This window comes from Thalassophryne amazonica, chromosome 22 (genome assembly GCF_902500255.1).
Source record: "Thalassophryne amazonica chromosome 22, fThaAma1.1, whole genome shotgun sequence".
NCBI classification, from domain to species: domain Eukaryota; kingdom Metazoa; phylum Chordata; class Actinopteri; order Batrachoidiformes; family Batrachoididae; genus Thalassophryne; species Thalassophryne amazonica.
In genome coordinates, this window is record NC_047124.1 from 28,400,695 (window position 1) to 28,428,332 (window position 27,638).

At 39.8% G+C, this 27,638-nt stretch overlaps 1 protein-coding gene across 1 annotated transcript in view; it reads right to left on the reverse strand.

Moving 5' to 3' along the window:
* Positions 1-24,548: 24,548 nt before the first annotated feature.
* The window catches only part of dcp1b (decapping mRNA 1B), a 29,335-nt gene continuing 26,245 nt past the window's right edge, over positions 24,549-27,638 (reverse strand). The window contains exon 11 of the mRNA XM_034163904.1: positions 24,549-24,955. Within this exon, the coding sequence (XP_034019795.1) occupies positions 24,878-24,955 (78 nt within the window). The 3' untranslated portion in view covers positions 24,549-24,877. The remainder of the gene's footprint in view (positions 24,956-27,638) is intronic.

Sequence of the window (27,638 nt, forward strand, 5' to 3'; positions counted from 1 at the left end):
AAGCAGTAAATCGTAGCATTAGAAGCCACAGTTTATCTTTGCATTATATTTATAAACTGTTACAAGAACAGCTCACCCATGTTGCATTCAACACGATTGGTAAAATCTACACCTCACCCATCGCGTTGAGCTTCCCCCACCGAAGAAAACCCACGTATGTTTTGTATTTACATAAAAATACAGCAGTAAGTGTCTATTCACTTTTAAAAAGTAAAGATTTGCATGGACACGCTATCTTTAAAGCAGACACAGTAACTACGGGACCACCGGCCTGACCGTTGCAGACACACAACAGACACATGATTGGTTTTAAGGTTTACAAATGTTTTTGACCATTAAACTTTGCTCACTTTACCAGCAAAAAAAAAAAAATTTTTTAGTGGACTGAAAGTTAGCAGAATTAAATTTAGTGGAACCTAATTGGTCCACTGATGATTTTCAAAGTTAGCTGAAAAGCTAATCCGGTAACAAAAAAAGGTATGCTAGTTAGCAGTTATTTACTTGTGTAGAGCACGCAGGGTATGCATGCTTTTCATTTTTTATACTAATTCCTTAAGCCTGTGTTGAGACCCCGTACAGTTCTCACGGAGGTGGAAATCAAGGCTGTAATCGTGTTTATTTCTGCTCTAAAGTTGGACATTTTAACATGGACTCCTACGGGAATGTGCTGCAACAAGTTCGACTTCCAGGAAGGCGTCAAAACACGCCATCGAATTACCACTTGGTGACACAGAGCACTGCAACTGTTTTTTGTTTTCACAGATATTTTTTTCTGTCTTTTCTGTGTCCAATTTAATAAACTGTACACACAGTTCTGTCATGTGGACATGTTTCTACAGTATTTTTTATGTGTGAAGCACCATGTAATGTGGTGTTTTTATCAACTGGTGCTGCTAATATTGGCTAACAGTGACTAGCTAGCCAGCCCTACAAACCCAGCAGTAAATTAAAACACAGATGTAACTTGTGTCCTCTTTTGTGGACAGCATGTTGTATCACTCTACAGACCCTTCAGACATAAACTTTTTTTCCCCTGTAGGGTCTCAGCATATCTTCATTCCAGCGATGATACTGTTATGTAGCTAATTAGCTTCCCATGTGCATCTATTCATTTCCTTACGTGAAACCATATTTGTCCATTCATCACAAAAATTGCTGGTGACCTTTATGCACGCCGCAGACATCTAACCTCTGAATTCCAATTTTAAAGGGCATTTTTAAACACATTTTAAAGGGCAATTCTGAGACTTTTATGTGTAAACACGCAGGATCTGCACATTTTCTGGAACCCTAGTGTTTGTGAAATTGCTCCATTGCCAGAAACCTATTTCCAAAAATACGTACACAATAATGTTGTTGATCCTAATGTTAAATTCCATGATTTGTCAGTCTTGGCACAGGTATGTGTTCACAGAGTGATATTCTAGATTGTGTGTGTGGTCTTTTACCTTCTGTAGCAGCTTGGCTCCAGAGTATCTGGCCGAGAGGGCAACCATCTCTTTACCAAAGGAAACGGCCCACTGCTGCACCCTGTACACACAGAGGACACACGATCCCTGATCGGTCATCCCAACAATACGGATGAAAACAATGTATCAAATTTAAAATCAGTACTGGCTCGACTTGAGAGATACACATACAGTACAGTACAGTACATACAGTACATATGGACAGTACAGAGAGGAAACTTATTACTACAAACAAAGGATGCTACTGAACTTGAAGTGTCCTTGAATAAGATAGCTCATCCTTGGGGTGCACACAATGGTACAAAACTCTTAGAGAAGAATTAATATCTTAACCAAGGAGATTTTGCTTTTGTTGCTGTTCTTGGCCCGTCTTTGTCAGACTGCCAGACAACTACTACAACTTGGTGGAACTTTTGGAAGTTATGAATGGAAAAGTCCTTTAAAGTTTGTTACAGATCCATCTTGATCTCTTTTTTGACTATCAAGATTTGATCTCCTGCACTTACAGATGAAGGACAACCTGTCCAACTAAAGGAGCGATAGTTTGCTCAGTGGATAATCTCCACACCATCATAGTGTCGTGCATCTGACGGCTAATTTCAGACCTTCATTTGATGTAATCGCATGTTGTCATTGACATCAGAGGTCTGACACATGTTTTAGCCTCAGGAGGACAGCAGAGGTCAATGCAGAAACATAGCATTTCAAGTGTGGTCATCTATCCATTTTCTATTACCTCTGATTTGTAACCACCACTTGACTGGTGGTTGGCTCTTACTGCGGTATTGTATCACTTCCTGTTCCGGAGCACAGCGGTGTTTTGCTGTATCTGTTAGCTGTTTAATCTGCGCAGTTAGATTGATCTAGTTAACTAGATAACGATTTGTTTCACAGTTTAATCTTCACGTGCCTTAACTAAAGCACTCCCTCTGCTGAATCACCTCTAAATTATTTACACATTATTCACTTTGTGTGTTTTTAGGAATCCGCTAGCTTAGCGCAGCTACTAGCTCTTAGCCGATTTAGCATGGCGGCTTCTCCTGTCTCTCCTGGACTTTTCTGCTCTGGGTGTGAAATGTTTAGTTATTCCTCGGCCTCCTTTAGCAGTAATGGTACTTGGAATAAGTGTAGCTTATTCGTAGCTTTGGAGGCCAGGCTGGGCGAATTGGAGACTCGGCTCCGCACCGTGGAAAATTCTACAGCTAGCCAGGCCCCTGTAGTCGGTGCAGACCAAGGTAGCTTAGCCACCGTTAGTTCCCTTCCAGCAGATCCCGAGCAGCCGGGAAAGCAGGCCAACTGGGTGACTGTGAGGAAGAAGCATAGTTCTAAACAGAAGCTCCGTGTACACCGCCAACCCGTTCACATTTCTAACCGTTTTTCCCACTCGGCGACACACCCACCGAGGATCAAACTCTGGTTATTGGCGACTCTGTTTTGAGAAATGTGAAGTTAGCGACACCAGCAACCATAGTCAATTGTCTTCCGGTGGCCAGAGCAGGTGACATTGAAGGAAATTTGAAACTGCTGGCTAAGGCTAAGCGTAAATTTGGTAAGATTGTAATTCACGTCGGCAGTAATGACACCTGGTTACGCCAATCGGAGGTCACTAAAATTAACACTGAATCGGTGTGTAACTTTGCAAAAACAATGTCGGACTCTGTAGTTTTCTCTGGGCCCCTCCCCAATCGGACCGGGAGTGACATGTTTAGCCGCATGTTCTCCTTGAATTGCTGGCTGTCTGAGTGGTGTCCAAAAAATGAGGTGGGCTTCATAGATAATTGGCAAAGCTTCTGGGGAAAACCTGGTCCTTGTTAGGAGAGACGGCATCCATCCCACTTTGGATGGAGCAGCTCTCATTTCTAGAAATCTGGCCAATTTTCTTAAATCCTCCAAACCGTGACTATCCAGGGTTGGGACCAGGAAGCAGAGTTGTAGTCTTACACACCTCTCTGCAGCTTCTCTCCCCCTGCCATCCCCTCATTACCCCATCCCTGTAGAGACGGTGCCTGCTCCCAGACCACCAATAACCAGTAAAAATCTATTTAAGCATAAAAATTCAAAAAGAAAAAATAATATAGCACCTTCAACTGCACCACAGACTAAAACAGTTAAATGTGGTCTATTAAACATTAGGTCTCTCTCTTCTAAGTCCCTGTTAGTAAATGATATAATAATTGATCAACATATTGATTTATTCTGCCTTACAGAAACCTGGTTACAGCAGGATGAATATGTTAGTTTAAATGAGTCAACACCCCCGAGTCACACTAACTGCCAGAACGCTCGTAGCCCGGGCCGAGGTGGAGGATTAGCAGCTCAGATAAGATAATTATAGTGGGCGATTTTAACATCCACACAGATGCTGAGAATGACAGCCTCAACACTGCATTTAATCTATTATTAGACTCAATTGGCTTTGCTCAAAATGTAAATGAGTCCACCCACCACTTTAATCATATCTTAGATCTTGTTCTGACTTATGGTATGGAAATTGAAGACTTAACAGTATTCCCTGAAAACTCCCTTCTGTCTGATCATTTCTTAATAACATTTACATTTACTCTGATGGACTACCCAGCAGTGGGGAATAAGTTTCATTACACTAGAAGTCTTTCAGAAAGCACTGTAACTAGGTTTAAGGATATGATTCCTTCTTTATGTTCTCTAATGACACATACCAACACAGTGCAGAGTAGCTACCTAAACTCTGTAAGTGAGATAGAGTATCTCATCAATAGTTTTACATCCTCATTGAGGACAACTCTGGATGCTGTAGCTCCTCTGAAAAAGAGAGCCTTAAATCAGAAGTGCCTGACTCCGTGGTATAACTCACAAACTCGCAGCTTAAAGCAGATAACCCGTAAGTTGGAGAGGAAATGGCGTCTCACTAATTTAGAAGATCTTCACTTAGCCTGGAAAAAGAGTCTGTTGCTTTACAAAAAAAAAAAAGCCCTCCGTAAAGCTAGGACATCTTTCTACTCATCACTAATTGAAGAAAATAAGAACAACCCCAGGTTTCTTTTCAGCACTGTAGCCAGGCTGACAAAGAGACAGAGCTCTATTGAGCTGAGTATTCCTTTAACTTTAACTAGTAATGACTTCATGACTTTCTTTGCTAATAAAATTTGAACTATTAGAGAAAAAATTACTCATAACCATCCCAAAGACGTATCGTTATCTTTGGCTGCTTTCAGTGATGCCGGTATTTGGTTAGACTCTTTCTCTCCGATTGTTCTGTCTGAGTTATTTTCATTAGTTACTTCCTCCAAACCATCAACATGTCTATTAGACCCCATTCCTACCAGGCTGCTCAAGGAAGCCCTACCATTAATTAATGCTTCGATCTTAAATATGATCAATCTATCTTTATTAGTTGGCTGTGTACCACAGGCTTTTAAGGTGGCAGTAATTAAACCATTACTTAAAAAGCCATCACTTGACCCAGCTCTCTTAGCTAATTGTAGGCCAATCTCCAACCTTCCTTTTCTCTCAAAAATTCTTGAAAGGGTAGTTGTAAAACAGCTAACTGATCATCTGCAGAGGAATGGTCTATTTGAAGAGTTTCAGTCAGGTTTTAGAATTCATCATAGTACAGAAACAACATTAGTGAAGGTTACAAATGATCTTCTTATGGCCTCAGACAGTGGACTCATCTCTGTGCTTGTTCTGTTAGACCTCAGTGCTGCTTTTGATACTGTTGACCATAAAATTTTATTACAGAGATTAGAGCATGCCATAGGTATTAAAGGCACTGCGCTGCGGTGGTTTGAATCATATTTATCTAATAGATTACAATTTGTTCATGTAAACGGGGAATCTTCTTCACAGACTAAGGTTAATTATGGAGTTCCACAAGGTTCTGTGCTAGGACCAATTTTATTCACTTTATACATGCTTCCCTTAGGCAGTATTATTAGACAGCATTGCTTAAATTTTCATTGTTACGCAGATGATACCCAGCTTTATCTATCCATGAAGCCAGAGGACACACACCAATTAGCTAAACTGCAGGATTGTCTTACAGACATAAAGACATGGATGACCTCTAATTTCCTGCTTTTAAACTCAGATAAAACTGAAGTTATTGTACTTGGCCCCACAAATCTTAGAAACATGGTGTCTAACCAGATCCTTACTCTGGATGGCATTACCCTGACCTCTAGTAATACTGTGAGAAATCTTGGAGTCATTTTTGATCAGGATATGTCATTCAAAGCGCATATTAAACAAATATGTAGGACTGCTTTTTTGCATTTACGCAATAGCTCTAAAATTAGAAAGGTCTTGTCTCAGAGTGATGCTGAAAAACTAATTCATGCATTTATTTCCTCTAGGCTGGACTATTGTAATTCATTATTATCAGGTTGTCTTAAAAGTTCCCTGAAAAGCCTTCAGTTAATTCAAAATGCTGCAGCTAGAGTACTAACGGGGACTAGAAGGAGAGAGCATATCTCACCCATATTGGCCTCTCTTCATTGGCTTCCTGTTAATTCTAGAATAGAATTTAAAATTCTTCTTCTTACTTATAAGGTTTTGAATAATCAGGTCTCATCTTATCTTAGGGACCTCATAGTACCATATCACCCCAATAGAGCGCTTCGCTCTCAGACTGCAGGCTTACTTGTAGTTCCTAGGGTTTGTAAGAGTAGAATGGGAGGCAGAGCCTTCAGCTTTCAGGCTCCTCTCCTGTGGAACCAGCTCCCAATTCAGATCAGGGAGACAGACACCCTCTCTACTTTTAAGATTAGGCTTAAAACTTTCCTTTTTGCTAAAGCTTATAGTTAGGGCTGGATCAGGTGACCCTGAACCATCCCTTAGTTATGCTGCTATAGACTTAGACTGCTGGGGGGTTCCCATGATGCACTGAGTGTTTCTTTCTCTTTTTGCTCTGTATGCACCACTCTGCATTTAATCATTAGTGATCGATCTCTGCTCCCCTCCACAGCATGTCTTTTTCCTGGTTCTCTCCCTCAGCCCCAACCAGTCCCAGCAGAAGACTGCCCCTCCCTGAGCCTGGTTCTGCTGGAGGTTTCTTCCTGTTAAAAGGGAGTTTTTCCTTCCCACTGTTGCCAAGTGCTTGCTCACAGGGGGTCGTTTTGACCGTTGGAGTTTTTCCGTAATTATTGTATGGCCTTGCCTTGCAGTGTGGGGCGCCTTGGGGCAGCTGTTTGTTGTGATTTGGCGCTATATAAATAAAATTGATTTGATTTGATTTAACCTACACCTTTTCTTGACCTGTGTTGCGAGGGCACAGACCACTGATTTTATTGCTCAAGTTTGATTGAAATTACTCTATAGATTTTAAAGAAATTACCATGGACAGTAAACAATTACTTTTGTCCTGATTTTGACCTTAGACCTCTTTTATATGACCTGTGTTGCAAGGAGATGGTCCACTGATGACATCTACTAAGTTTCACTGAAATTGCTATTGTTGCAGACAGTAGACAATGACCTCTGATTTGACCTTGACCTTAGACCTATGACCTTTGTATTACCTGTGTTGCAAGAAATGGTCCACTGAGTTTATCTACTAATTTTTATTGAAATTGCTATTGGCACACATATTAGACAATGACCTCTGATTTGACCTTGACCTTAGACCTATGACCTTTGTATTACCTGTGTTGCAAGAAGATGGTTCACTGAGTTTATCTACTAATTTTTATTGAAATTGCTATTGGCACGCATATTAGACAATGACCTCTGATTTGACCTTGACCGTACACCTATGACCTTTGTATTACCTGTGTTGCAAGAAGATGGCCCACTGAGTTTATCTACTAATTTTTATTGAAATTGCTATTGGTGCAGACAGTAGACAATGACCTCTGATTTGACCTTGATCTTAGATCTATGACCTTTGTATTACCTGTGTTGCAAGAAATGGTCCACTGAATTTATCTACTATTTTTTATTGAAATTGCTATTGTTGCAGACAGTAGACAATGACCTCTGATTTGACCTTGACCTTAGACCTATGGCCTTTGTATTACCTGTGTTGCAAGAAGATGGTCCACTGAGTTTATCTACTAATTTTTATTGAAATTGCTATTGGCACACATATTAGACAATGACCTCTGATTTGACCTTGACCTTACACCTATGACCGCTGTATTACCTGTGTTGCAAGAAGATGGTCCACTGAGTTTATCTACTCATTTTTATTGAAATTGCTACTGGCGCAGACAGTAGACAATGACCTCTGATTTGACCTTGAGCTTAGACCTATGACCTTTGTATTACCTGTGTTGCAAGATGATGGTCCACTGAGTTTATTTACTAAGTCTTACTGATATTGCTCTATGCAGTTTGAAGATATTGCCACAGACAGTAGATGATGACCTCTGATTTGACCATGACCTAACACTTATGGCCTAGATATAACCTGTTTTCCAAGAGGATGGTCCACTTAATTTATCTACCAACGTTGATTGAAACTGCTGACATACAAGCGTAAAGACCCCTGCATGGACCCCACAGATACCCACTTGTGGGATTTCCGGCACTGGGGATAAAAAGACAAGATCCTTTTCTGAAGGCATCATTAGTCAAAATCAGTTTGTTTCTATGTTGCGTATAAAATAAGTGTGATTATGAAGATGATACAGGTGGTGATTACTAACACATGCAGCCAATCATATTAGGAGGCGATCCAGCAATTTACGAATAACAGATTTACCCTGATCGCTGTAAAGGTGGCAGTAAAAGCTGAGAGTTGCCCAGGTGAAGGGTTTATTTGTTGCACCACAACATCTCGTAAATCTACAAATCCTCCAAGTGAAAGCAGCCTTGGTGAGAAAATAGAGGTTAGAAGGGTTGATAGGATGTGGCAGATGGCGCAACCTATAGGGAGTCAGCCAGCGCTGCTAGTAAACAAGCAGGGTGGTTTTGTTTTCAGTGCAGGCAACACAGCCTCTTTCATTTGTAGGCCAATCCGGGGATATCTACGTTGGTCCGGTGTGTGCGTATTCATCCCTGCTGCCAGAGGAAAGCTGTTCATTTTCAAAATTGTTGTTTTAAAATGCGGCGTAGGTATTGATGTTTGTTTTGTGTCAGTTATCTGATGTTGTAACGCCCTAGAGGCTAAAGACAGAAGCGTATTGGCCCAAAATGTTCAGGGTCATGGCCAAGATAACTTCCAGAACCAGAGGGAGTCGACTGTCAAATTTTCTCCAGCCGGAGAGCGCCGCTTTGGTCTTGGTGACCTGTGTTGGCCTGCTGAACTTTGCTGTCACTAGACGTTTAATCTGCTTCAGTCGCACCAAACAGCGCGCACACACACACACCGCGTTGCAGACTAGCCATGTAGCTACAGCAATGACATATACACAAACACTTAACTGCTGCATTTTCACAGTAAATTGTTGCATAATTTGAATTTAAAAGTCATTTTCTTCATCCACTAGACTAAAAGTGGCAAAAGAATGCAACGCAAAGTCAAGTTTGCAAAATGCAAAACATTTACAGCATTACTCAACTCAATTCAACTCAACTTTATTTATAAAGTGCTTTAGAACGACAACTGAAACAAACTGCTGTACATGGGGGGGTGTCATTAAAAAAACAACAAAACAACCCAACAACAATAAAAACAGCAGAGATCAAATAAAAATTAAAACAGAGTGAAATCTCATGCTTGATTTAAATATATTATTGGCAAAATTCAACATAGCGACTCACAAGACAACCACGTAATTAATCCATTCAGCAGTTGGTGCTCTGCATTTTTGCTAATGTTTCATTTTTCATGTTCATACAAGACAAATGGGTTTCTTGAAAGACATGCCTGTGACTGCTACTAAGCTGAATTGCGTTCCTGAAAAACTGGCCTCCACCGCCGTTCATTTAGGAAGAAAAGCTGATAGCTAAACTCTTAGCTGTTAGCTAAACTCTAAAAACAAAGAAAGAACACAAAGCTGACACTAACAAGTTTAGGAAAATAGGGAGCATTTAAAAAACAAGGTAAAATGAAGCAATAATGAAACATCAGAAATTAGCGATGTGACATCACCCATAGGTTTTCTGAAGAGCGGATGTGAAAGTTAAATGCGGCGGCTCAATATGTTGCCATCTTGACAATGCCTTAGCTAACTATGTAACTTGTGTGCGTAACATGGGCGGGAGTCGCGGCACTAATGAAACATGAACGCACACAAGTTACATTTAGCTGTGGTTCACAGGTTAAGCCACCTGAATTCAGATAATTAATGATACTTTTTGTACACTGGGTGGTGGTTCTTATAACGGGCTGCTTGGATATGGGTCTTAGTAACCATAAATAGTTGTGATAACATCACCAAGCCATCTATACCCGCTAATTAGTGCTAACAGTGCTAAATATACAAATAAAAAAAACAAAAACTAAAATTTCACTTAATGAAAACACTAGAGCAAAGTGTTCATAATGTTTTTTTAATGGTTTCTTAGTACATTTAACCACACAGCAAGATATATTATCTCAAATATTTGTAATAAAATGCTCATAAAGTGCAAATATGGCCCATAACAGCTAGCAGGCTCTGCTAGCAGCCTCTGCTCGTGAGGCCCTGAACCTGGCACAATAGTCACTCAGAGTGACCCTGTCTCTAATTCATAAATTTATGGCTTAAACTATCTTAAAAAGATGAGTGACATAAAAGATGGTGCTTACAATAATGACTGTCGACACCGTACTACAAAACAAGCAGTAAATTAAACCATGAATGTAACTTCTGTGTACCATTTGTTCTCTTCCATAAGGTCTACTTAGTGAAACAAATATATATATATATTATATATATATATATATATAATGGGTTTTATTCCAGGTTTGATTTTTTTTTTTTTTTTTTTTTACAGTTCTCTATACTCCAAAATTCTGGAGGTGGCCATCTTATTTTCCAACTTGCGGTGCTGTGTGAAAAATGGAACGCATTTGCCTTGGCTGTGAAGTTCCCAGTTACGACTTATGACTTCCGAGGTAAATGGAACACAGCAAAACATGGCACTCTATGGTGAGTCAACCTCAGTTGGCCATTCAAGGAAATGCAAGTTTTGGAATTTCTGTGTGGGCTTCATTTTTCAGCACCAGAGGTTGAGACTTGGTTTTACACAAGTACTAATGCTCTCTTTATAATGTGTATTTTTTTTTTTTTTTTTTTTTTATTTCATTGTCCATGGACGTGATTTTCTGTAAAATTTACAAAAATTGAGGAAAATAACCCCAATTTACTATGTAAAAAATAAAATAAACTTTTTTTTAAGTCCTGGATAATGGCCTTTATTCCTTTCCTGCTAAACAAACAAAACATGGGTGGAAATAGAACCTCCTTGGTGGAAATAATAAATCGACATAAAAGCAAATAAAACTGAATTTTCATCTCTGATATTTGTCTTCACAGCCACACACCATATCATATTTTTTAAAAATTATATATTAATTCTTGTGTGCCATTTGTACTGTCTTTATATCAGCTAATTCCAGTGTGTGTACATGTGATTAAAGTGCTGAGAGGCTCTATCAGAGTTTGGCAGCTGGTTACAGTCCCCACAGGGGCCAGGAGGAGTCAACTGTCCAATGTGTGTCTTCAAAAAGGATAACACTGCATGCAGATCAGCCGCAGAGGAAGCAGAGGAATGACTTCATAATGATGATGTAATGCAATATTGTGAGGTAATGTACTCCTTGTGGTCATCTATCATGTGTATGCATGAGCCGCTCACTTGTGCCTTTTCAACAGAAGTTTTCCCATCTGTGGCTGATGCAGAGCTCCGTTGTGAGAGATAAATACAACCCCTGGCAAAAATTATGGAATCACCGGCCTCGGAGGATGTTCATTCAGTTGTTTAATTTTGTAGAAAAAAAGCAGATCACAGACATGACACAAAACTAAAGTCATTTCAAATGGCAACTTTCTGGCTTTAAGAAACACTATAAGAAATCAAGAAAAAAAGATTGTGGCAGTCAGTAACTGTTACTTTTTTAGACCAAGCAGAGGAAAAAATATGGAATCACTTAATTCTGAGGAAAAAATTATGGAATCACCCTGTAAATTTTCATTCCCAAAACTAACACCTGCATCATATCAGATCTGCTCATTAGTCTGCATCTAAAAAGGAGTGATCACACCTTGGAGAGCTGTTGCACCAAGTGGACTGACATGAATCATGGCTCCAACACGAGAGATGTCAGTTGAAACAAAGGAGAGGATTATCAAACTCTTAAAAGAGAGTAAATCATCATGCAATGTTGCAAAAGATGTTGGTTGTTCACAGTCAGCTGTGTCTAAACTCAGGACCAAATACAAAAAAACATGGGAAGGTTGTTAAAGGCAAACATACTGGTAGACCAAGGAAGACGTCAAAGCGTCAAGACAGAAAACTTAAAGCAATATGTCTCAAAAATCCAAAAATGCACAACAAAACAAATGAGGAACGAATGGGAGGAAACTGGAGTCAACATCTATGACTGAACTGTAAGAAACCGCCTAAAGGAAATGGGATTTACATACAGAAAAGCTAAACGAAAGCCATCATTAACACCTAAACAGAATAAACAAGGTTACAATGGGCTAAGGAAAAGCAATCGTGGACTGTGGATGACTGGATGAAAGTGATATTCAGTGATGAATCTCAAATCTGCATTGGGCAAAGTGATGATGCTGGAACTTTTGTTTGGTCCCGTTCCAATGAGATTTATAAAGATGATTGCCTGAAGAGAACATCTAAATTTCCACAGTCATTGATGATATGGGGCTGCATGTCAGGTAAAGGCACTGGGGAGATGGCTGTCATTACATCATCAATAAATGCACAAGTTTACGTTGATATTTTGGACAATTGAAAGGATGTTTGGGGATGATGAAATCATTTTTCAAGATGATAATGCATCTTGCCATAGAGTAAAAACTGTGAAAACGTTCCTTGCAAAAAGACACATAGGATCAATGTCATGGCATAGGGTCAATGTCAATGAGCAGATCTGATTTGATGCAGGTTTTAGTTTGTGGGATGGAAATTTACAGGGTGATTCCATAATTTATTCCTCAGAATTGAGTGATTCCATATTTTTTTCCTCTGCTTGGTCTAAAAAAGTAACCGTTACTGACTGTCACAATCTTTTTTTCTTGATTTCTTATAGTGTTTCTTAAAGCCAGAAAGTTGTCATTTGAAATGACTTTAGTTTTGTGTCATGTCTGTGATCTGCTTTTTTTCTACAAAATTAAACAACTGAATGAACATCCTCCGAGGCCGGTGATTCCATAATTTTTGCCAGGGGTTGTACATATGGAACCAGGCCATTTCATTCAGCGCTCAAAAATGTAACTGTGCTTGCAAAAAGTATCATCATCTGCCATGAGTCAAGTTGCCAAGTGCACACAGAGAAATCAGACAGAAAATGACACCCTGCATGATATAAGTTATTACTGGGTGCTTTTGTGGATAATAACAAACACGGAAATACATTTATTTAGTACAGAATAGATTTTGTTGCTCACGTTTTCCAATGGCAGCATGCGCTGGCAAAATCATTTAAGTAGAACTATGGGAACGGATTATATGTAAAATAAGATTTTGGGCACAATACGTCTTTTCTATTTTGGTCTCTCCGTGGCCGCTGCAACGCTCGATTGACACCTTGATGTGGACTCCTTGCTGCTGCTCTTATTCTGGGTTTTAACTCCAGCGAAGTTAGGACGTTGTGTAAAATGTAAATAAAACAGAATACAATGATTTGCAAATCCTCTTCAACCTATATTCAATTGAATACACCACAAGACAAGATATTTAATGTTCAGACTGATAGACTTTTTTGTTTTTGTGCAAATATTTGCTCATTTTGAAATGGATGCCGGCAACACATTCCATAAAACCTGGGACAGGGGCAACAAAAGACAGGGAAAGTTGATCAATGCTCAAAACTACACTTTATTGATTTTATTCAAATATTTGCTCATTTTGAAATAGAACGATATACACAGACTGACTTCAAATATGAGTAAATTAAGCACTATTATTTATTTATTTATTTTTGTGTGTTTCTTGTAGCGTTTTGGAAATGAGAAAATACCTCCGTCCTGAAAAAGGTTCATGTATTCAGAGCGGGTGTGCCATCTAGTGTTCAAGAGATGAAACGTCAGCCATTGACCCAACAATAAATAAATGTATTTAATACTTTCACCAAAACACGAAATCTCAGCTTGCATCTTAGATGTACCTTTTGGCAACTTGTTGCTGTAGGTTTGAGATCTGCACAATAAATGTATCTGGGGTTTTTTTGTTGTTGTTGTTGTTATTATTGTTTTTTTAATTTTTTTTAATGAATCTAGCTTTGCTAAGGGACTATATAGCCCGTTGAGAAACACTTCCATTATAACTTTTACATTTAAGCTTATCTTGCGATATACACCATTACCATGAAGGGATTCAATTTATACCGCAATTTGAGTTTTAAGTTATATCGCCCAGCCCTACATGCAGGATTTTAAGTGGTCCATCTGAAACAATGCCTTTAGGAAACTCCACATCATGATTCATGGAAAAAATAGACAGTGCATGCCTGCATGTCTTTCAGTTATATCATCCAAAAATGGAGACAGCTGGGTCAGTAGGAGAAACGATGATTAAGATCTTCAGCATTGCATAAGATTCGATAGTGACAAAGCCTCCGTTTTTTTTGTTTGTTTGTTTGTTTGTTTTTCCAACATCACTGTGCTGGTGTAGGGGCAAAATCAGAAAAACTCTCACTGTCCCAATACTCATGTCCTGACTGTATATTTAAATGTCCTTAAAGTAACATAAATGTTATGTGGGCCGCTGAAGAGGAGGTACTGCTGGCCCACCACCACCAGAGGGCGCTCTGCTTGGAGTGCGGGCTCCAAGCACGAGAGGGCGCCAGACCCAGAAGAAGTGACAGCTGTCACTCATCCTCAGCTCCAGCTGTCACTCATTCCTCATCATCACCATCACCATAAAGGTCGGACTGCAACTCCACCTCCTCGCCGAGAAATCAACTACCGAAGAGGTAATATTCTCTGCTGACTCAAATCGTTGAGTGATAATCTGAACTTCTTTTGCAGCCGTTATCCTGTGGTGTTCTGCCTTATCTGTGGGATTGGCGTTTGGTGTGATCAGCGACGGCTTCGCCTCACACCCCAAACCAAGATAAGTGGTTAAACAGGAGCTGCACGAGTGTGTGATTGGAGGTGGAGGTGCTCCCTCCTAACTGAGTGCAGACTGTGGATTACTGAGTGTGCGGAATCACACTCATTCATCTTGTCTTTGTTTTCTGCCAGCAGTACCAGGGTCGACAGCCGAAGGCAGAGGCCACCTGGGGATTCGGGACTTGGCGGCTCCGGTGTTCTTCAGACCGTTGGTGGTGGAAGCCGTGTGGGACGCGGCTCCTCTCTCGTCGGGGGTCTTCTATCTTCGAGCCTGCCCACACGTCACCTGGTGTTAATTGACTTTACTGATTTTGTGTGTTTAGTTGTGTGTTGTCACAACATTAAATTGTTACTTTTTGGCTTATTCATTGTCCGTTCTTTAGCGCCCCCTGTTGTGGGTCCGTGCTACGACACCTTCCCAACAATAAAAATTATTCTCATTCTGTTAATGGCTTTTCATTGACTGAAGTGTCACAGTTAAGAAAAGAAAGTATTTTTGTAGAACTGCCTTTGCTGTATTTTTTTTTAAACATAAGTTTATATTTTGGATACTAAAAATGTACTTTGGCCACCAGATTTAAAGGCTTGGCGATCAGCGGCAAAGTGAATCAAAATATTTGTGTCAAAAAGCAAAAAGTCACTCTCGGGGTAGTATCACTCACGTTTCTGGTGAGATCTTCATCTGGCCGTCGACCATGAGGCAGAGTGAGCTGGAGAGGATAATCCACAGCTGTATCCCCAGCCTCATCGTGTGCGGCCTGTGTCTGCCATTCCCTGCACTTTGCCGTCTTCTGTGGTCCATCCCTGCAGCTGCACTCTTTTGCATCAATCCACCGACTGTTGCACGCTGACTCCAAAGCAGGAGGATGAAACCGGACTGTGCAAAGTGAGATTAAGCGCACACAGGTCAAAGTGCTGAAACAGAAAAGGGGATGAGATAAAGGACCACACATATATGGTACGTATGCGGAGAAATCAGAAAATTAGTTACTTCCCTGATGAAGTCTAATGGAGGATTGTAGTTATTTAGTTTTTGGAAGAAATCTTGCAACATGTTTTCAAGTTTAATGTAAACTAAACCAGAATGACTATGTATTTTAAAGCTGCAGTGTGGAGGATTTAGTGCCATCCAGTGGTGAGGTTGTAGATTGCATTATGTCATCGCCAGTAACGATTTTGTTCCTCTTTATATTTTGGCATCTTTGCCAATGAGGATTCATGCTCCCTTGCCTTCTCTTGTGATAAGCAATCTACATGAAACACCATTTCACAAAAATGACGGTTCCTGTTAGCCTGTACAAACAATTTAATTCAATTTCATTTTAATTTATATAGTGCCAAATCACAACAAAGCTGCCTCAAGGCGCTTCACACAAGTAAGGTCTAACCTTATCGACCCCTAGAGCAAGCACACAGGCAACAGTGATAAGGAAAAAAACTCTCTCTGATGATATTGAGGAAGAAACCTTAAGCAGACCAGACTCAGAGGGGTGACCCACTGATTAGGCCATTCTAACAGGAGACATTGGCTGTGTCTCAATTTGGGGCTGCATCCTTCGAAGTCTGCATTCGCCAACCGCATACATCATAGTTGCGCGAGTAGACTGTCTCATGTCAAAGACTCCTTGGAATGTGTCCGATGAATGCAGCCTTCTTTTCCCTGAAAATGAAGGACACAACAGGTGTATCCTTTGTGGCCCAAATAATCTCAAAAGTCATTGCGTATTTTTTTTTAAAGACAGATTTTAAATTTACATTTTTCTTCAAAAATGTTTAAAAAAAAATTCTTTTTAAATGTGAAGCTTTAAAATAAATAAAAAAGTACAATTTCAGGGTCTATTTAATGTCTACAAGGAAAGTTTAAATAAGTATTGAAAAAATTGTTCAACTATGAGTTCGAGGAGGCAACTACGCTAGCTTGTGCAAGCGGCTGTCAAGGTTGCTAGGAAACAGGGGGTAGGGGATTATGCAAAATGTGGGCTCTGTGGGCTACACTGTCTCATTCCAGAATGGTTGGTTTGGCTTTCGCAGCCTCTGAAGGCCAGATCTCCGCAGAATGTGGCCTTTGAAGGATGCAGGAGTAATCACTCTTTCAACCGTCCTGCAGACGTTTGACCCTTTAGGGCTACTGTATCAATATGGCGGCCTCTATGAGGAAGTCCACGCCCATGTAGATATGATGGGCTCATTCTAAGTTGGTAAAAACACATTGATTTGTCATTGCAGCTGGTTATGAAAGCTACAAACAGCCCTAAATCCTCCATACTGCAGTTTTAAACAGAAATTAATCAGTTTTTTCAACTTACCTTGTGAAGTAACTTGCAAAAAAAAAAAAACCCTGTAAGAATCCAATTCAAAACTTGGTGAAAGTCATTCATGTACAGATTGTCCATAAAGTGAGCACAGGATGGCAGCGAGGAGTTAAAAATATTCAATAATCAAACGTGAGATGTGCAGATGTCCCAAGGACTTTGCATCCAAACAATCCTGTGCAGCTGCAGACACAAGATGTCATTCTGAAATCAGCCACGGATTCAAGGAAAATTCCTACTTCCCGGCAGACAAAACATGCACACAATCCCATCTGCTGTCTACAAACGCTAATTTGAAAGAAACGCATCATTGAGCCCTAAAGTAGGTTGCAGGAAGATTAAAACAAAACAAAAAAAACATCCGCCAAAGATTATTCATTATGCCTCGGTGAAAGTCATACAGCAAGAATTCCTTTGAGACATCTGGGTGTGCAAAGAAAGTTCAGCTGTGACAGAATAGATGTCAGCTGAGATGGGTACAAGCTGTAGGAAGCAAAGGTCAGCGTCAAAGGTCATTTCTGCACAGCAGGAGTCCCCGTCTCAGTCTGCAGACGCCCTCTGCTCCATTCTTCCTCCATCATCCAATTTTCCCGGGATTAAAACTTCTGTCCTGATGTGTATTCCTGATCGAGCAGCGTGATTGACCTGCAAACAATCCCCAAAAGGAATCCCGCTGCAGCACACTTTCTCTGCTAAACTGTGGAGTTCTCTCCTGATTGATAGCCGTCAGCTAACCTCCCGTTCCTGGTGGATCCGACCCAAAATTGCACCACGCCGGCCCGGACACTCAGATGGAGGAGGGCTTCCTCTCTCCAGCGTATCTCCGCCTGCTCTCTGGGGCTGGTTTATACAATAATCCCGCCAGGATTAAACCCCTCCTCCCTCCATCCCTTTCTCTCACTTGCGCTTATCTATCATTAACCCACCGTCTATTACTTCACACACACACACACACACACACACACACACACACACACACACACACACACACACACACACACACACACACACACACACATACACACACACACCCCTCCTGCCACCTCCTCCCTCCCTGTTATTTGTGATTCAAAGTGTGTGTTGTTCAAACATAAGGCGACATGGAAAAACTGGCAGTAAAAATCGGCCATGGGAGAGGAGCAGAGCTAAAAAGAAAAAATGAGGAGGGAGTGAAAAAGAAAGAAAAGTGAAATAGAAAATAGGATCAGGAGGAGGGACGAAAATCTGGAAACAGACAAAGGAATCTGGCAGGATGATGTATGTAAACAGACTACTACTGGACTCTCAAAATTGTAAAACAATTTGTCAACAGCAGCAATCTGAGGTTCCTGACATCCGCCAATCCGGATCTGGATCACCTCCAAAATTCAGTGGCATCTTCCATGACATAATATTTATCTGTGGTGCAAATTTGGTGAGAATCCGTGAAGTAGTTTTGATGTAATCCTTCAAAACCCATATAAAGTGAAATCCTGAGCCAGAATCCAGATCCGGTTCTGGATCACTTCAACAATTTAATGGAGTCTTCCATGGCCTAATATCTATCTGTGGTGCAAATTTAGTGAGAATCCGTGAAGTAATTTTGACGTAATCCTTCAAAGCCTATATAAAGTGATATCTTGATCCAGAATCCAGATCACCTCCAAAATTCAGTGGCGTCTTCCATGCCCTAATATCTATCTGTGGTGCAAATTTAGAGAGAATCCATGAAGTAATTTTGACGTAATCCTTCAAAGCCTACATAAAGTGATCTCTTGATCCAGAATCCAGATCTGGATCTGGATCACCTCCACAATTTAATGGAGTCTTCCATGGCCTAATATTTATCTGAGGTGCAAATTTGGTGATAATTCGTGTAGTTTTGACATAATCCTTCAAAGTCTATATAAAGTGAAACTTGATCCACAATCCAGATCTGGATAATGGAGTCTTCCATGGCCTAGTATGTACCTATGGTGAAAATTATGGCAAAATCTGTGCAGTAGTTTTGAATTAATCCCGTTAACAGACGCCAATGATTTTATTACGTTCTTGGCAGCCGTAATTACATAATGAATCAGTATATTATTATTATTATTTTTTTACGAGACAAGAAGAAAACACAGTGTCGTGGTTGAAATCGTTAACATATTTTGACCTTCAATTCAAGAGTGAGGAATGCACTATGGACTCGCAAATACACCTGCATGCTGAGATAATAACACTGTCTTTGAAATGTGCAAAAATAGCACACATTGTCTATTAGATTAGATTAGATTAGATAGAACTTTACTGATCCCTTGGGAAGACCCCCCTCAGGGAAGTTGAGGTTTCAGCAGCATTGTATAGCAGCACACAGGCTAAGAAGCACATAGTTTCAAAAGTGAACATATAAAACAAAAAACAGTTTGCAAGTGTCAATAAAAATACACAAATATAAATACCAGACATACTGATCGCTACTGGTTACTACTGTTCCTCTCCTTCCAGTCCTCTGTCTTCCTGTTACTCCTCCTCCCCCCTGAGTGAGGAGTTGTATTTAGCATGCTTGCATTCATGCATTTGCAATTACCAGTGTGTCCACCCGAGTGCGCAAATTTCTGGTGATACTTGCACATACAACACAATTTGTTAAGGTCAAAAGGAAGCAAGTGCTGATAGCTTGAAACTTTGCAGTTAACTAATTAGCTTGACAGAATGCTGTTCCAGCATTTGAGCATATTTAAAATAACATTTCCTCTGTGCTTGTTTCTTTCAGAATAAAAGTGCCCATGCGTAGGCGGACCACACGCACACGCGCAGGATGAACGATGCATGCTGTGACCACTGCAGTACCCATTCGCCAGTTTGCTTAACATGGAATATTAGAAGTACAGTTGGATATATTATTTAATATTTATATTTCTGTGCATGGTTTAAAAATTTAATAGCGCAAAAAATAAGATAATGTGATCTTTACAGTAACTGCACAACAGGACCTAATGCTGAAATAAAAAAATATATAGTGCACATATGTGCTGGGTGCTGCTGCAAACATGAAGCTGCATTTAACCAAATAAGAACACACAGAGATGCATAAACACAAATAAGCAGTGGAACACATGTGAAGTAAAAATAGCCAGTGTGCACGCATGCACACAGCAAAACATCTGTTCAGAGACTGACGGGAAAGAAAATGCTGTAAGTCCAGCACATGTACTGAAGCAGTAATGATGCAGTAAATGCATAAAGAATTGCATCGAGTAATACAAACGTTTCATACATTGCTGACAAGTCATATGTACGTGATGGAACGGACACGGCACAAAAACATGTGTCTGTGCAAAATTACTTAAAAATTGAAGCTCAATAACTGCAATATGTCAATCATTGCCAAAGGTCAATCACTTGATTCAAGGTCAAATTTTATGTTTTTTTCCACTCAGATTTGCACCAAAGTTGGCACACATATATGTAAGTGGGTTCTGAAATTGTGTGATATCAGATTCGCCAAAGGTCAGTCATTGGAGTCAAGGTCATAGGGGTCAAATGTCAAAATTTCACATTTTCATTCTGTTTTGCACCAACCGTGGCACACATATGGAGGTGGGTTCTGGAAAGTCTAAGGCAGAGTCACATTTGCCAACATCAATCATTATTAAATTGTATCCTGGCTAAAATGTATGTTTGTTTGTTTTTTGTCCCTCTGATTTGCAATAAACTTGGCAGATATTGAGGCTGGTTCTGGAATTGCCTGGGTAAGGTCAAGTTTGCCAAAGGGGTCAAGGCCGTGTCTGCCTGGATGTTCGTTTACTCTTCTTAAATCCTTTTGCTGATTTCTCCTAAACTTGGTATGTCATTGAAAATTAGCCCTGAAATTGCCAGAAAAGAAATGATGCTACAAGCGGCAGCAAGCAACAGAGGCAAAGTGGTGACTTGCCATTCATTCTCAATGACAGTGGGAGTTTTGAAATGGCAAGAGACAGTTGCTCTGCCACCGGCTGGGTGGGGCTAAAATGGACCAGAAGTCTATTTTATGCAAATGGTGAGCGACACGACACAACACGACATGACACGACACGACGCAGCAACTGTCAGTCAGAGTGAACAGGCAGCATAACGTCAGCTTGTTGTTCACTTGAACAAAATAATTCAAGATGGTGGAAAACACGCTAAAACAGCTGTTTCTGTATAAATCTAAGATGTTTCTTATATATTTTGTAAAAGTTAGCAAGAAATGAACAGTTCTAAAACTAAAAACACTTTTTGTAACCAGATAACACTTCTGAAGTGATTTACAGGACATCTTATGGAGATGTAGCTGGCACGCAATGGTAATGCCAATCAGGCAATAAAGCCAACTGCGTGTCGCCGTCATTTGTAGCTAATGTGACAGCAACATTATGGGCAACTTACTTAAATTCAGCTGGCTTGAGAATTAGTTTTAAGGTTTTAAGGTGAGCTCAGCCAGAACTGAGGTAAAACATACTAGCTCAAATATCACATTTTTAGCATTGTTATTCCAAGAAGCAAAAATAAAGACTTTGCAAGCGGGTTTGTGGGGATTAATGTTTTGCTCATGGGCATGTAGAATTGCAGGTTTTGAGCATAGGTAGAGGATTTACTTAAGCAAATCAAGCTACCCCTCTTTATTCCTTTCCTATGCCCTTGTTCTAACTTCCTTGTGTCAGTTGCTGCTTTGTCAGGTTGTACTGTGTGTACTTAAACATAACAAGCAAGACAGAGCAATTTAATATTAGGAATATTAATGTTACGACGAGTATTAGAGATAACTGGCCAACCTATATCAATACTGCTAAGTGTGTAAAAACAAGCTAATTAGTTATTTATAGTACTTGGCCCGTAAGCAATTGGACAGTAACAATATTTGTATTTTTGCCTCCGTACTCCACCACAGTAAAGTTAAACTAATCAAAATGCTCTTAAATGCTCTTGCAGTGAAGACTTCCAGCTATCATTCAAGAGGATTAACAAAAATAAAGGCAAAATTTCCAAATTGTATCAATATCTTTGATCCCAACTGTATTCAAGCGACATACAACTCAGTCATTAAAGTCCATATAAAAGGTGGAAAACAACAAAAATACTTCAGAGTATTTAATGTCAAACTTAGACATATTCCAGTTTGTGTAAGCGCAGAACATCCTTGGCAAGAGCAGACAGAGCTTCTGCAAAAAACAAAACAAAAATATATATATATATATATATTTATAACATTCCAACATTTGAATATCAATTTTACAATCAAAGTTTTCATAAAAAGGTTTATGACATCATTAAGATCAACTAGTAAACCAGATGTATATTCTTTTCAACTGCACATTTGACTACATGCTGGTAATTTGAACCACAAGAACATGTTTGTTCTTGAATTTAAAAAATACGACTTTTAAAAGTGTATTTGAAGGAAAAATTGGAGCAGTTTTCTCTCTGACTACTATACAAAATTAGAATGCGAGATGAAAACAAACAGGAAATCTGGACAAAATGAAACATTTTTACCAATAGATTTCTGTGTTTTGTGAAATAACATTCGAACATAACTGCGTATTACTTACTTCATTGTCTACTTTAACGCCTACTTATATCATACTTCTATATCATACTCAAACTCTTACACAGTAAATACCCGGGGTAACAAAAAACAACCAAAAAAACAAAAAAAAAACAAAAAAAAAAACATTGTTTCAATTTTATAAGATTTATACAAGTCATCTGGCTTTAACACAATTTGCCATACAAGTTGACAAATCTGATTCACTACGCAGAAATTGGTGAGAAAGTTAAAAGAACTGAAGCATGAACAGAAAGTTATAATTTGTCAGATAAAACTAAGACAAAGTACAAAACACTGACATTTCACTGATTTAAAGTGATGTCAGTTATTCTGTAATCATGAATTCCATTTTGACCCGTTGAAAAAGAAATCCTTACTTGGTTAGAAAACCTTTTAAACCACATAAATGACAGCTAATAACACAGGTACACCACTGAACGAGCTCTGTGAGGTAGCACACGTTCCTGCAGATTCGTCAAGCTGGATACCACACTATTTTACCACGCCAAGACTAACAAGACAAATCACGGACAGTTACTGACCAAAAACTGTGAAAAACAGAGTCTTATTGCCCGAGAAGGGGAAATATATGTTCAGAAAAATTAAAATCCTGTTAGCACAGTTACATGAAAGAAAAAACATACAACCTCAACAATAAATGTTGCTACAGGCTACCAAATTCTACCAAAACCATGGGTCAATACTTAGTTAAAGGGTCATATTTTGTAAAATTATTTGCAACTGTTGGCATTTTATGATAAGCATCCTCAAAGTCCCACATATGACTAAAAATAGGATTACAATAAAAATCCTATATCTATGAGTGCATTAGGGTCATCATAATTTGACAAAAATCAGAATTTCCAACTTTAAACACTAATGTTCTCTGTGATTAAAAGCCATAAATGTGACAAAAGCTCACAAATTAAAACAAAACAACAACAAAAAATGTGTATTCCGTGACAATATAAAGTCATGAATTCTCAAATCTCAAATTTAAGTCAAGTTTAGATATTCTTTCAAATTGTAACATCATAAATTTGTAAACTTGGACATTCTCTGAGATTACAAAATCTTACATTTGTGAGAAAAATTTACAAGGAAAAAAACTGGGATAGTCTAAGATTCTCTGAGTTTAAAGTTACAAATTTCTGACAAAAAAGTTGGGGGAGAAAAAAAACTGAACACAGCTGCATATTAATATCATCGTACTGACTGTTGTATTATTTGAACAAAATATACAGAAAACCCATTATAAAACAGATAAAACAACTGATAATATGACATTAATATGTAGCCATGCTCAACTTGTAAAGTGTTCTGGTTCTGTGAAGAGAACAACCCTTCCCCCCCCCACACACACACAGAATTTTTTGTTGGGGGGTAAAATTGTGACTGTAATCTCAGAGAATGGCTGTTTTCCTTGTAAACTGCTGACCTCATAATCTGAGACACTATGCAAGATTTTTCCTCTCAAAATCTACAACTTTAAATCCCCCATAACATTTTTTAACCCTACAATGGCTCTAATACACTGTCATGAACAAGTTCTTAAGTCACCTGATAAACTGTATCAGCTCCCTCGGGTGTATAATGCAACCCCTTTAAGTAAAATACCAATCAATACCAATTCTAACGAACAGCTAGTGTTGATTATGATTTTAAAAAGTAATTACACCCCGTTAATTTTAAAAGCATTTTGATTAAAACAAAATACATTTATCATTTCTGAAACGTGTACCCCAATAAGACCCTAATTTAAAAGAACTGGAAATTTGACATTCCAATGAATTCTGGCTACATTAAACAGTCTGTAGTTTCCCTCTATGAGGAAAGAAACAAGTCTGACATGTTTTATAATTTACTTGAAAAAGCTCCAAGTCACTTTGGGCATGTTCTTCAACAACTAGTTTTTCAGGGGAGGAAGACTTGTCTTAAGGTGCAGAGGCCTGGCTGGTGTTAGATAAATGTAAACAACTAAACAGACTATAACAAGAAAATAAAATAATGCTCTGCTACATTTGGTGAAAAAAATATAGTGCAGGGTACTTTGAATTGACCTTTGAAAAAAATAAGTGAGATTTTAGGATGGGGTGCGTTTTCCCTTAAATCCAGGTAAGGTAAAAAGTGTCAGGAGAACCACGTTTAGTTAAATGACATTAGTGGTCCTTAGTTTGAGAGAGGGGACTACACAGAAATACACAGTGAAAAGTTTTCTTTATACACTTATTTCTTTAAGATATCAAAAACCACTGCTGTGATTAATTTTAACCCTGCAGAATTACAATACTCGTATATGAGCATTTTTATTTGGGGAGTTCAGGATGACGTGAGAGCAACTTGCTGATTTCTGTGGTCATGTTTATCTGGCATCCCCTTGCTAGTATGTGTGTTTGCACGCACAGACAGCGGGTCTCAGTACTTGGAGGTGGAGTTGACTGCAAGCTGCCGGACGAAGGCTTCGTAGATGGTGTCCAAGAAGGAACCGTCGGTCTGAAACACACAAGGATCACCAAACTTTAGGTTAATGATGCAAGCAGCAGGTGTGCAGTTTACTGACTTTGCAAGTTTTTGTTCAGTCATTTTTCTGGATGATGAAAAGTGACCAGGAGTACTGCTCAATCAGCAACAACGAGGCTTCACAAGCCAACCTGATAGCTTCACTGGTTCTCACCTGTAACTATCAGAACAGAAACAGACACAATGACTGTCCAACGGACTCACTGTTTCACTAACTGACTGATTCACCATTCTATCCTGCAATGACTGACTGACTCATTCACTCATTCTATGCTGCAATGACTGACTCATTCACTGACTAACTGTCCCACTGGCTCAATGACCAGCTGATTCACTCACTGACTGACTGTCTCACTGACTGATTAACTCACTGACTGACTGATTAACTTACTGACTGTCCTAATGGCTCAATGACTGCCTGATTAACTCACTGACTGACTGCCTCACTGACTGATTAACTCACTGACTGTCCCAGTGGCTCAATGACTGCCTGATTAACTCACTGACTGACTGCCTCACTGACTGATTAACTCACTGACTGTCCCAGTGGCTCAATGACTGACTGATTAACTCACTGACTGACTGCCTCACTGACTGATTAACTCTCTGACTGTCCCAGTGGCTCAATGACTGACTGATTAACTTACTGACAGTCCCAGTGGCTCAATGACTGACTGACTAACTCACTGACTGTCCCAGTGGCTCAATTACTGACTGATTAACTTACTGATGGTCCCAGTGGCTCAATGACTGACTGATTAACTCACTGACTGCCCTAGTAGCTCAATGACTGACTGATTAACTCACTGGTGGTCCCAGTGGCTCAATGACTGACTGACTAACTAACTCACTGACTGTCCCAGTGGGTTACTCACTGAATGATTAACTTACTGATTGTCCCACTGGGTTACTCACTGACTGATTAACTCACTGACTGCCCCAATGGGTCAACAACTGACTGATTAACTCACTGATTGTCCCACTGGGTTACTCACTGACTGATTAACTCACTGATTGTCCCACCAGGTTACTCACTGACTGTCCCAGTGGCTCAATGGCTGACTGATTAATTCACTGATTGTCCCACTGGGTTACTCACTGAATGATTAACTCGCTGATTGTCCCACTGGGTTACTCACTCACTGATTAACTCACTGACTGTCCCAGTGGGTCAACGACTGACTGATTAACTCACTGATTGTCCCACTGGGTTACTCACTGACTGATTGACTCACTGACTGTCCCAGTGGCTCAATGACTGACTGATTAATTCACTGATTGTCCCACTGGGTTACTCACTGAATGATTAACTCGCTGACTGTCCCACTGGGTTACTCACTCACTGATTAACTCACTGACTGTCCCAGTGGGTCAACGACTGACTGATTAACTCACTGATTGTCCCACTGGGTTACTCACTGACTGATTGACTCACTGACTGTCCCAGTGGCTCAATGACTGACTGATTAATTCACTGATTGTCCCACTGGGTTACTCACTGAATGATTAACTCGCTGATTGTCCCACTGGGTTACTCACTGACTGATTAACTCACTGACTGTCCCAGTGGGTCAACGACTGACTGATTAACTCACTGATTATCCCACTGGGTTACTCACTGACTGTCCCAGTGGGCCAATGTCTGACTGATTAAGCCACTGATTGCCTCACTGGGTTACTCACTGACTGATTAACTCACCAACTATCCTAGTGGCTCAATGACTGACTGATTAACTCACCGATTGTCCCACTGGGTTACTCACTGACTGTCCCAGTGGCTCAGTGACTGACTGATTAACTCACTGATTGTCCCACTGGGTTACTCACTGACTGTCCTAGTGGCTCAGTGACTGACTGATTAACTCACTGATTGTCCCACTGGGTTACTCACTGACTGATTCACTGTCACTGTTCACTGACTGAATGATTGACTCCATTTTCCCTATGCTTGATTTGGTAACTGCAGAGAGTGTAAACTGATTTTTGTTTTTCATATCTGTTCAAAGTTGTCAACTACATTCTGAGTCTTTGGAAAAGCCCGAGCATGGACTCTATAAAATGCAGATTAGACCAGAGCTGCACAAATCTATTCATGAAGGGCATCTGCCCTGCATGTTTTTTTTCATTCTCCTTGCTCCACCCACAGCTAGTTAACTTGGACAGACGTGCTCAGAGGAGCTGGGAAACAACAAAGTTAAATAATCATGTGTGAGTAAATCAGGTGGACATGGAAACAGGCAGAGCAGGTGATATCCAGGAACAGATTTGGGCAGCCTTGGATTAGACAGATAGATGAGTCTATCCCCACCAGTTTGTTAAAATTATCATAGGCTATACTGCCACTCACAAAATAAAAAAATGCACACAACAAAGACAAATCCATCCAAATCGGGTGAACTGATGCACCAGATAAATCTAAAATCAGCTGTTTTTCCTGGGTCATATCCGATAGATGTGTCATCCACGTGCAGGTTGGTTGGTGTAAACTGGACTGATGATGCATGAGGAGAAAGTCTGGTTGCCAGACAGATCATTTCCAACAGTTATGATTTAAGACTCAAATAACACTGTCACAACTCAACACAACCTTGCAGAAAGGATTAAGCAAACACGTCTTCTTTCTCGCTGTTATTATCAAAATACATGTAGAGTTGAA